Below are 12,345 nucleotides of genomic sequence, written 5' to 3'. Positions count from 1 at the left end.
TTCTACTGTTTTGTTTTTGTGGGCTGTGCAATGTCAATGAGATTGGGAGATGCTTCTCCAGATTATTAGAAGAACCAAATTGAACTATACTTAATTATAGGATTATGTTTGTACTGCTCTCTCTCCCACATTTATTTTGTTTTGACATTATAATCATTATAATCATTTTTGTTAAAAAAAAAATTTCTCTATTTATTTTCTGCATATTTGGGGTCTTCTAGTTTTGATTATGTTGACTATTTCTAGCCTTTTGCAATATTTTACTCATATCTTTTTCAAGTGAGTTTTTAAGAAGATGAAATGATTAAGTGTTTAGTTTACGAAACAGTGATAGTACTAGTGTTCGTTTGATAAATAGTCAGTGTTTAGTTTACGAAATAGTGATAGTACTAGTGTTCGTTTGATAAATAGTCAATGTTTAGTTTACGAAACAGTGATAGTACTAGTGTTCTGTTTAAGAAATAGTCAGTGTTTAGTTTACGAAACAATGATAGTACTAGTGTTCGTCTGATAAATAGTCAATGTTTAGTTTACGAAACAGTGATAGTACTAGTGTTCCATTTAAGAAATAGTCAGTGTTTAGTTTACGAAACAATTATAGTACTAGTGTTCCGTTTAAGAAATAGTCAGTGTTTAGTTTAAAAATTAGTGATAGCGCAATTTAAGAAATAGTGATGGTACTCTTGTTCAATTTGAAAAATGGTTAGAATTTAGTTTAAGAAATAATGATAGAGCAAGTTTTCAATTTAATAAATAGTCATTTTTCAGTTCTAGAAATAATCAGTATTTAGTTTAAGAAATAGTGACAGTACATGTGTTTAATTCTAAAAATAGTTAGTGTTTAGCTTAAAAAATAATTAGTATTCAGTTTAAGAAATAGTAATAATATTAGTGTTAAGTTTAAGAAATAATGATAATACGCGTGTTCAGTATACAAAATAGTGAGTATTCAGTTTAAGAAATAGTGATAATACCAGTGCTCAGTTTACGAAATAGTTAGTGTTCAATTTAAGAATAGTGATAGTACCAGTGCTCAGTTTAAAAAATAGTGATAGAGCTAGTGTTCAGTTTAAGAAATAATAATAGTAGTGTTCTACTTAAGATATAGTAACGGTACCCCTATCCAATTCGAGAAATAGTTAGTGTTCAATGTTTATAATTGATAATTTTGTTTACTTGGGGAAATATTGTAGCTATTTGATCTTTTTTTTTCTTTTTTTTACTTGAAGATGTAAAGTATCAAATTGTTAGTATGATATCAATGCATTTTTTGTTGATTTGTTGTTGTTGCTGGGACAGAACAAAGCCACAAGCAACACTTCCGGTAAAGGCAGATAATAAGGAGAAGGTGGTGGTGTTGAAAACACCCGAGGCGGTGAAAATACCGAAGCTTTACGGGCAAATCTACAAGACCATTGTTTTATCCATCAAGAGTTGAGACCCCACTGGCAAATCTACAAAGTCTCAAAAACTAAAAATGAAACTGGGATAATTTCCAATGGAAGTGGCTCCTGCATTCTAAGAAAGTGGGTTCTATGTGGTAAGCAAAATTAAGGGTGAAAATTGATCAACAAAAGAATCTAAACCACCTAATTACAAATAAGTGATCAATTAATAAAATAATATTAAAATATATATAATAAAAAAGGTAATTGGGGAAGCAATTGCTCCCATTTTCTTTAAACGTGCAAAATGGTTTGAGGATGTGGCCACTCTCCATCACCCACGATGAGTTTTACCTCCGTTTCAGGAGGAAGGCGGACGACAAGAAGAAAAAAAAACCAAAACCTGAAGGGGGAACGAACAGCCACAAGAAATAAGAAAGAAAGAAAGAACTGGCTGACATAATGGCATACTTGTAAATAAGGGAAAGTTTATTTCTAACAGATTTGGCTGACAGAATAGCATCGCTGTTAGGGGCAAAGGTGGAAAAAAAAATCATTTCGTTTTGGGCTTTTAGTTCAGCCTGTGTGTGTTAAATGTTTGTGGGTCTAATATAAATTAGTTTTGTCCTTATGATTAAATATGAAGCCCTTTTGGTTAAATAATAGTATAGGGTGGTTTTTTATTAAAATAAACTTAGTTCAAGCCCTTTTCATTAAAACTCCCTATTTTTTATTGAACATACACTTATATATTAAAAAGGGTAAGCATACTACTATACTATAAAATTAATCAAATTTATACATAGGCATATACCATTCTTCTTTGGAGTATAGGCATATACCAAATATTAAGAAAGAACAATAAATTGCATGTACGAAAAAGTTAGAGAACATTAAAAAACATATAGAATATATGAGTTTCGAATTATGTTATAAAGTTTTTGAGTTTACTCTGATGATTGATTTTAATCGGAATCAAAATACGAAACTGAATTTTGGTTATGGGATACTTTGGTATTTACTAAATATTAAGGAATTAAAAAGTTGGTTCCCATGCAAATTTTTGAACTCTAAAATTTGAAAAAATTGGATTCCCTATATTTATGTAGTATTCAGATCCGAGAACAAAGAAGAAATCAAGAATCCACTTTTTGTACCTATTATACCCTCACATAATCTCTAAATCCCACACTTGCCCTTCACTTTAACCCTACAGCAGTTTCCGCGTTCGTTCTTCCTCCTCTGCGCGTTCTCCGAACAACTGTCTCCGTCCACCACTAGCAACCCCCTCAGTTGTACCTTCCCCCACCACATGCAATTAGAAGATTCTCAACGTGCAGAACTTCTAGTGGAGCCAAAATACTATCAGCTACTACGATTTTTTTTACAATAGTCCAGACTGCTAGGGAGTTCGAAAGAAGAATTAAATAAGACAACAGGTAAGCGGTTGAATTACGGTCCTACCTCTTTCATGCAGCCATCCCATCTTCACCGCCAAAGCTCGTCGTCGTTATTCAATCTGGCCTGGATTCGAACGTCGAGAGTTTCATAGGCATGCTCTCCCCTTCGATATCCAGTCTGCATTCAACGTGAGGGAGCACCGGAGCAGGTGGTGATGGTGGTTGTCTGTGCATCTGCGGGAGAGGTTTTTAGAAGATTCTCAATATTCAGAACTTCTAAAGGAGGCAATATTCAGAACTTCTAAAGGAGGCAAAATATACTGTCAACTACACGGGTTGATAGATGGATTACAAGACCTTTTGAATAAGAGCAAATTAAGGTTTAAACTCCGATGTCACTCGTGCTGATATTATAAAGTACTATCTACCTGGGAAAATCATCAAGCTTCGAGGTCTACTAATCTTTCTGGCATTGATCTCTCTGGATTGAATCTATGGAAAGTAGACTTCAGCAATCCATGCATGAGAAATGTTCTTCTCTCAAATGCATTTCTTGAAGGGGCTATGTTCTAGAACGTGGATGCTGATGAAGGTGCTATTTTTGGCCATGCAAATTTGTTTAATTCCAATTTTGCTGGGGCAAATCTACGAGGAGCTTCTTTTGTGGGTGCTAAAGGTTACCTTGCTCATGCATCATGTGTGAAAGATTGTAGGAAAATGAGGATTACGATGGATTTGCTCAATGTTCTATTTAATTAATTTAAGAAAAACTAACCAAAAAAATCCAAAACAAAACTTTAGTTTCAATGAAAAATGACAAATAAAGGTGTAAATGAATAGTACCAGCAAATGTAAAAATGTCATTTTTCGTTAAAAGTGAACACTACCGGGAGTATTTCGTTAAAACTCTCATTATTTTATGGGTGGAGTTTATTTTGCTGGGTAAAAGATATTACTTTTGACATTTATTTGTTTGTAAAATGATGTGTTTTTTAAGTTTTTATTCACAGTATAGTGCACGAATTGTATTTGGTCAGAAAAATTTGTTCCCCAAATTTGAGAGCCAAGTGATAGAATACAATCCTAATTAGGATTCCTTGTTTCACGAATAAATTTAAATAATTGTATTGTAATTAGATTTCCTTCCTACCTAGGAATCCTAATTCTTATACACCAAAGGCTTGTGGATTGTATATGAGGGGGTTTAACCTATGAATGAAATTATCCCATTCAATTTACTATTTTTACATGGTGTCGGAGCCTAGGGCAGGGCAAATAGTATTTTCCGGCAGTTCCGTCTAGGTTAAGGCTTGCATATTGGCATATTGCCAACTCACTCGTCAGTTTATCTCTCTCAAAGTTTCGAAGCCATGGCAGATGGCTATGACTCTTCATCCTTGGTTCACCTCAATGTTGGAGGAAGAAAGTTTTCCACCACTGTTGGTACTCTAACTCAGCGCGAGCCTGATTCGATGCTAGCTGCAATGTTTAGTGGCCGTCACACTTTACGCCAAGATAAGAAGGGATATGTTTTTATCGATAGGGATGGTAAGCTTTTTCGGCACATCCTTAATTGGTTAAGAGACGGTGATATTCCTAAACTGGAAGATACCCAATATGCAGAACTTCTTAAGGAGGCAAAATACTATCAACTAGTTGGGTTGACAGATGAATTACAAGGTGAACTTCTGCATAGGAGCAAAGGTGAAAGTCTAAACTCAGATGTAACACGCGCTGATATCATGAAGTACTATATACGCGGGCAGCACATCAATCTTCGAGGTGTTAATCTTTCTGGCATTGATCTCTCTGGATTGAATTTATCGAAAGTCGACTTCAGCTATTTGTGCATGAGATATGTTCGTTTCTCAAATGCAGATATTCGGGATGCTAAGTTTAATTATGTAGATGCTGAGGGTGCTACTTTTGACAATGCCGATTTGTGGGATTCTACTTTTTATGGAGCAAATCTACGAGGAGCTTCTTTTGTGGGGAGTAAAGGGTACAGACTCTTTGGGGCATCTTGCGTGGAAGATTGTAGCTGCTGAAAGAGATCCTTGACAATGCTGATTTATGTTAGAAATGCTTCAAGGAAGCTAGATTAATCAATTTTTTGTTCTATTTATTTTGATTTATCGTAATTGCAATGGGATGATCTCTGTGTATTTCATGCGTGGAATTTACCTAATGATTATCAATGGATTAAGTTTTGCAGAGTAAAATTCTTTATTTTAAGTTTGTTTTGAAGTGTTTTTTAAATAATTGAAAGCATTTTTCTTAGTAAAAATTTAAATAAATCCTTGAAAAACACTCGCAAGAAGCATTCGTTAGAAGCACTACTTTAAAAATTAAAAAATAATTTCACCAAAAGTGTCTTTAGTTATTTAAAATTATTTCTAAAAACGAACTATTATTTCTACTTAGAGCATCGCTATTTTATAAGTTCATTATTATAGATAGTTCTTTGAAATGATCTTACTAACGACATATACAGTACTTAAATTTTCTGATATAAATGCTATATAGTTGGTTCTCATTCTTCACAAAACATAAGTGTATAGAAGCATACGTCGATGAAATGATCACCCTAAGGTCCTTCTAGCTCTATAAAATGGTACCCTTGTAGTCGGGTTTTGGATCCGATTATTGGGGTATGGGCTTGGAGCCTTGAATGACCCAATACTAAAGTGTTGGGTAGTAACAACTGGACCTGAAAGCCCAAATTCAACAATTTTCTTCCTTCATTTTTTTACCAAACTCAAGATTTTATAATTTCCGAGTTGAAAATTAGTTAAAATACGCCATTACCGATTTTATATAATTTAATTTTCATCCTTTTATTTTAGGAAACTTCAACGAAAAGCTCTCGGTACTGTTCACTTTAACGAAAAACCATATTTTTACACTAAAAAGTCAATCATGTTACTATTCATTTTACCCTTTATTTTGTCCTTATCATTAAAACTCAAAATTTTCAAGCCATTTTCATTAGTTTTCTTTTTATTTTTTATTTTATTCCTCTCCTTCCCAAAATGTAAGTACCTAAAAAAATCAAAATTTCTGAGTTTCCAAAAAAATAAAAAAGAAGAAGCTGCTGATCACAAAAAATTGACTGATAAACAAGCTCGGGTTCCATTTCTTGGAAAAAGGGGGAGAAAAAATGGAGGGAGCCAGGGTTCTGAGATTGTGAGTGGGAATTTGACGCAGATCCGCTATTGAATACTCCGATGACACAAATTGGGAGTTGGGTTTGAATGAATCGAATTCGAAATTCTTAAATTCCAGAAAGTAAAGGTCGGAATTTCAGCGGTTATTCCCCCATAAAGACCGAATCTGTTCTTGGAAGCTTTGAATCTTTGAATCTTGGGTATGACAATTTGCGAGGATCAGAACAAAGGGTTGTGATTTTTCGGTGTTTCGATTTGTACGAACAGCTGGTGATTGGTGGGTAACCGCCATTTGAGCTCAATTCTGTGGATTTGCAAGGTATCTGAAACCCCCAAGAACCCTAATTTCAGCGATGCGCTGAATTTCTGAGGATAATTTGTAGAAATAACTTGTATTTGATTTGTGTAGACACAATTAAAATATGCATGCCCGGAATCGGAATCCAGGAAATGGGTACAGGTCCAATTCCATGGGCATGGGGATGAGCATGGCTCCCAACTCTCGGATCTCCCCGGAGGGTTCTATGAGGGGGCATGGCTTTTACAGCACCGAACACCGCAATTTCAATCGGGGTTTTGGCCGCCCGAAGTCTTTCCAACCGCCTCCAGCTCCGCCACCGCCTCCACCTCCTCCACCCCGGAAAGGCGATATTTTTATGGAGGCGGGGCGCCTCGCGGCGGAGTATTTGGTAGCTCAGGGACTGCTGCCTCCAAATGTGCTGTCTGCCAAATGGCAGAACTCCAAGAAGCAAGTGGGGGAGTTTCAGGAGGCTGATCAGTTGCAAATTGCAGCAGAGGGCCGGACTTCAGCTCTTGCCCGGTTGGGGAATTCGGTTTCGGATGGAGGTTCTAGAAGGGGAAGATTTGGTGTTGATGAATTCTGCAGCAATGCAAGGAATCAGTTCAAGGGAAGGAGGAGAAATGCGGCTGGATCAAATAGGGGCGCTTATGGTTCCGACTGGGGCCAAGACTATGGGAGGGGTGGTTCGTTCACTGATAGGCACAGTAGGGCTTCCTCTGATATGGAGGGGGATGAAGGTTCTGTATCTGGACAGCATGAGGAGCAGAAGCTCAGTAAAGATGGTTGTAATAATGGGTTGCAACAGAACTCCAGTCCAAGTGAGTTGGGGCCGAAGAGTGAGGATGCAGTGGATTCAGAATCTAAATTGGACAAGAGTCAAAACCACGATGAGGATATGAGCTCAAAGCCAAGTTCTTCTGGTGCTTGGAAAGATGGTCCAATTGAAACCGATGAAGTTGGTGAGGAACCCTCCAAGGTATCTGATATAGAGATGAAGGATCAAGATTCTGCTACCAGTTATGAAACCGAGAAACATAATGTATTGGAGAACTTACCGATTCAGCTTAGTGTTTCGGAGGCTGAGGTTGAGGGTGATTCCTCAGGAAAGAATGGTACTGATTTGCTGACACTCTCCAAATTTGCCAAGGTGCCCACCAGAATCCGCTCGTCGTTGACTTCTAGGGGTCCAAAGGTTGATCCAGTTACAAATATCCAGGTGGGGAGCACCTCTGACATTGCTGTCCAACCAGAAGATTGTCAAACTTTAGTTGAAAGCGGTTCTCTTGATGTTCCCACAGGTGCCACTCTATCAGATAAAACTCCTCATGATAATGATCTCAACCCCGAAACTTCTAAACCTCAGTCCAGTCAGTCGGCTGAAATTTTAGTAGAATTAGATCCTGAATATGGTATCGAGCAAAACAAATATGGAAGATCTCAGTCTTTGCCAGGTAGAGCTTTTGTTCGTGAAAACGAGCAAGAATCAAGTCAGGGACCAGTAGGGTTTAGGAGTTCCAGCTTTGTAGTTAAAGAAAGAGTTGAGAAAAGAGCTTTAGAAGTACACGATAACCTGGAGGGAGCCAAAAAGCCGAGACAATGGCTTCCTTACATGGTTGCGGACACAGATGAGTGTTTCCAACTTTCTAACTTGGGTGAAACGAAAGAAAGTTCAAAGGAAGAAAGCGATTCTGCTGATGAGCAGGTAATTATAGCTAATGATCATGAGAGGTCGGTAATGAATGATTCCCTTTTCCAAAAAAATGGAAGTGAAGCCTGTATCGAGTATGTGCAAGAAAAGCAGCTTTTTCCAAATTCATTCAAGATCTGCGACCTTAATCTCATGGATGCACATGAGAATCGTGATAGTGATCGTGCAATAGATTATCCAACTGTTTCTGGAATAAAGAAAGAAGCAGAAACTGTTGATATTGATTTGTCAATGAGTAACTCAAACGTGTCTGGTGAAAACAGTAGACGGACTATCGATGTTAAAGAGATTGAAATCATAGATTTAGAAAATGACTCCATCCAAGAAGATAAGACCTTCAACAATACCGAAAGAAAGTAAGTTTTTCCTAGCTGCATTCCAGTTCATGATTATTGATTTAGTTCTCCCTTCAGTATAAGTTTTTTCTGGGTGTGTCAAGTAAAGCTGCTAGTAGTTTGTACTTTTATATTTCTTTCTTAGTTTCTTTTACATGTATTTATGTTTCTGTTTTCATGTTGTTCAATATACAGGACAGAGGCTGAATTTACTCCTCTAGATGGCTTTACCAACCATGCGCAGAATCCTAATGATATCCCTGATGTTCAAGATGGTTATGGGCTTATGATTTCAGAGTTGCTGGGAACTGATTTCCCAAGTTGTTCAACGGTACCAGGGGATCTTAATCCAGTGCATAATGAAGTTGACCTTCATAACGGACAGGTACTAACATTTGTTGCTAGATTCAGTTGTTAGTTCTGCAGATATGAAACTTATTTATGAATCCATTGTCCTGGTGGTTATTTGGTCTCAAAAACGTGTAAATGGATTACTTGAACTTATACAACTGCACATGCGCTTCTATTACATAATTGCCCATGTGGTGTTTTGTCCTTGGCTGCTTAATGGAAAAGCACTGCTAAGTGATTTAGCATACAGTATACAACTGATATTTCTGTTCTTTTACTTCTTGTTTCAGCCGGCTCTTGCTGACGATGATTCGATATACATGGCACTGGGAGAAATACCATTAAGTATGCCACCTTTTTAATCACTGGTTTGTTTTCTAATGAATCTCAAATACCTTATACCTGTCAAGTTCTGTTGGGATGGTGTTGGATTTTTATTGTGTGTGTTAGAACAGAACATGTATAAGTTTATGTGCTTTTAATTGTTACATGCCTTGTACCAACTACCTACAAGTTGGGACACAAATGTCCCGATATTTAATCAATTCTGACAGCATTTGGTCTGCTGAATCTTACAATGAGTCGAATAAGTAGTTTCTTTTATACACTTTTAAAACTGTTTCAGTACGGCGATGGTGGGTGAAAGTCTTGAGGGAGATTTTTCCTTTCCCTTCAACTGCTTATTTGTTTGAATGTGTTGCATGCACACTTGAGATTGGTGATACTTGATGTAAGAACATGTTTCTCTCCAAGAAAAAGCTGAATTAAAAAGCAAAAGGCTAGGGTGAGTTTTATTCTTTGCTTGTGGTAACGAATAGTCAGTAACATACGTTTGCTTTCATAGTCTTGTCTTCCATTTTGCAACATTCTGGAAGAGAACAAAATCTGATTGATTAGTCCAGGAAACTTCTTTCCGCAAAAATTTCGGTGACCTAAGAATCATTATGTGGTTTGGGAATTACAACTTGAAGGGTTATAACGCTATAAGAAAGGAAAGGAGAGGTTGCACTTGGTGCGATGGCAAGTGCCTTTGCCCATGAGCGGTAGGTCTCGGGTTCGAGACTTGGGAGCAGCCTCTCCATAAATGGGGGTAAGGCTAGCCGACATTCATCTCTCCCAGACCCTGCGTAAAGCGGGAGCCTTGTGCACTGGGTACGACCTTTTAGGTTCTGATTATATAATAACTGAGAGGTAAGGAAGTGTGAAGTCTTGGGTTGATCAGCACATTTTGCAGCTAGGACTGGAACTTGTACTAACTTGTGGGTTTTCAGTTTCTTCCAAAGTCTAGGAAGTGCAGCTTATTACATTTTGTTATGCATTTACCTTTAACTGTATTGTTATGAGTCTTGTGACAACAACGCGCCAGCAGTTTTTTATTTAACAGGTCAAAACTTTGTTCCTCTTTTAAAAATGTTTCTCTGTTCGTTTAATTTTCATATCTAATACTTCTTAAATTACCTGTGCAGCCTTTTTGAGGCCTTGGGAGCAGCCAACCCCACAGGAGTATGAGAAGCCATTTTGATCCAGCCATTCATAATATTGCTCGGATGTATAATTCGGTAATGCTTAGATCATAGGGGTTTCTTTTGTCCCATATTTTGCTTCATTCAAGTGGCAATCTTTGCTTTGATTGATTTTTATTTTTTCAGTTTGTTAAGGGTGCAAGTCTCTTCCTCTGGTAGGAAGTTTTAAGGATGTTAAATACTTTTAATTTCCTGTTACACCTTGTTTTTAACATGAAACATGTTAATCGTTGATTCGCATTTGGCGGTAATGGTTGATCATCGTATTTGGTGTTTGATACTTGGAGGAGGAGATTGGTTCCTTCTTCCAGCAACGTGCATGGCATTGGCTTTTGCATTGCACTTTCCAATAAGCTTAGGAAAATGTAGAAAATATTTCTCTTGATTTGTTTTTTTTTTTTTTGGAACACTCTCTGGATTTGTTTGCTGCACGTGGTTGGCTGCTATGTTCCATATTATTTAACCCAAAAATTAAATACCAAAATTAAACTTTGGCACTCTATTCATTTGTATTTACTATTTATAGCTAAGGAGTCATTTTTCTTCATAAAAGAAAAGTTTATGTATATGTTTTTTTATTGTAATTTGTTTGTAATGAGAAATAAGTTATCATATGCAAGTAGTTAGGTGTTTTCTCGCACTCAATACAAAGAACTTGATATAAAATTGGCAAAACTAAGAGTCATTTGATAAGCTTTTACTCTTACATTACGTTTAGTTGAGAGAAATAAACTTGAAATTTAAAAAAAAAAAGTGAGAAAATTGATATGCATAAATTTTCTTGTTTCGATTCATAAACATAAAATTTTAGAATTTCAGCGTTAGAAAAAAAAACTGTAAATATGTGTCATTTTTAAATTTCAATAAATGAGTGTTTAAAAAAACACAAAAAAAACTCAATCATGAGTGTCCACCACCACCTCATGTCCCCACCACCTACCATTACCCACCAACACAACTGCCACTACCACCATATGTCGTTGTGGCCCCTGCTGCTGCCATCGCCACCACGGTCCACCCACCACCATCGCTACTATTGCTGTCACCACCCCCACCATCATAACCGTCGTCACCCACCGCCTCTATTAGCACATTTCATAACCACTATCTTTTATTTATGTATTAATAACTCAACATTAAATTTCTTATTCAAAGTCCATTGTTTTTTAGGTTAATCAAACAAAAAAGTTCACATATTCTAGAAAATAAAAGTCATTATTTCTATTTTCGTCATTTTGAAATTCTTCATCCAAACACAATGTTAACCTCACGGAAGAGATAAGAAAAGTACGTGACACATAATTTGTAATTGCAAGAGTATATTTTTAGAATCATTATTTCTTTCTTGGATTGATAATTACCATGTGGGAAGTAGATATGAGTGAAGAAAGCTATGCGGTGAGACATCATCCTAAAGACATTTTGGACTAACCAAAGTAAACAAAGACACGAAAAATTCTATGACAGTTAAACGCCAATAGCATGAACCAAGTGAATGAATGGCTGAATATACAGTCAAATATGACTAAGATTCACGACATATACTATACTCAGATCCATACTAGAAAAAAAAAAGACCCAAAAACAAGTTATGGTGCTGTGAAGTTGTGAACAGTTATCATGTTTGAGGACATGAACTCTCTGTAGTAGTACTTCGGTCGCACAACTAGGAACCCTAAAAAGGAAAAATGTTCCTCACAGCTGCAGATGACATCTATCATTATATCCTGGCAGACAGCGGCTGTACAAGAGTTCTACTTGATAATGGTAAAATCCTCACGGTCACAGTAATTATATTTTATCGACTAATTTAGCACGACAAGGACTCAAAAGTTTTTTAAACTAGCTAGTTTTAGAAAGTTTTTTCATTTACTACAAACAATGTCGTTAAACTGGAGGGTTAAACCTCAAGTCCAAACATAGATTTTTAGTCGTAATTTTTTTCTATCTATTGTTCGAACGGTGATTTTGAAAACGAAGAAGATGCCAAATGAGTGGCGAATGAGCACTTTGGTGCCTATCTACAAGAATAAGGGCGACGTACAAAATTGCATGAACTATAGGGGTATTAAGCTAATGAGTCATACAATGAAGCTCTGGGAGAGAGTCATTGAGCATAGATTGAGGCAAGAGACACGGGTTTCGGACAACCAATTCGGGTTCATGCCAGGGCGC

The 12,345-nt window shown here is 36.7% G+C and overlaps 2 protein-coding genes across 5 annotated transcripts; both read left to right on the top strand.

The window, feature by feature from the left end:
• The first annotated feature begins 4,155 nt into the window (after positions 1-4,155).
• LOC103447565 (FH protein interacting protein FIP2-like) lies at positions 4,156-4,833 on the top strand. Its single transcript, XM_029088778.2, has one exon. It carries the CDS (start codon positions 4,156-4,158, stop codon positions 4,831-4,833), a length of 678 nt encoding a protein of 225 aa, XP_028944611.1.
• Positions 4,834-5,790: 957 nt separating this feature from the next.
• LOC103412752 (uncharacterized protein At4g26450-like) lies at positions 5,791-10,421 on the top strand. 4 transcript variants are annotated; one of them, XM_029088067.2, is made up of 5 exons: positions 5,791-6,271; positions 6,362-8,317; positions 8,492-8,681; positions 8,938-8,992; positions 10,114-10,421. In XM_029088067.2, exons 2-5 carry the CDS (start codon positions 6,375-6,377, stop codon positions 10,167-10,169), a joined length of 2,244 nt encoding a protein of 747 aa, XP_028943900.1. In that variant the 5' UTR covers positions 5,791-6,271; positions 6,362-6,374; the 3' UTR covers positions 10,170-10,421. The 4 variants fall into 4 exon arrangements, with proteins under 4 accessions (XP_028943900.1, XP_070663989.1, XP_028943899.1 ...); XM_070807888.1 differs by having other exon boundaries at positions 8,938-9,015; XM_029088066.2 differs by having other exon boundaries at positions 5,797-8,317.
• Positions 10,422-12,345: the final 1,924 nt, after the last annotated feature.

Source organism: Malus domestica, chromosome 11 (assembly GCF_042453785.1).
Source record: "Malus domestica chromosome 11, GDT2T_hap1".
Classification (NCBI taxonomy): domain Eukaryota; kingdom Viridiplantae; phylum Streptophyta; class Magnoliopsida; order Rosales; family Rosaceae; genus Malus; species Malus domestica.
Note: the sequence above shows the minus strand (reverse complement) of the source record. Positions and strands in the feature narration are given on the sequence as shown.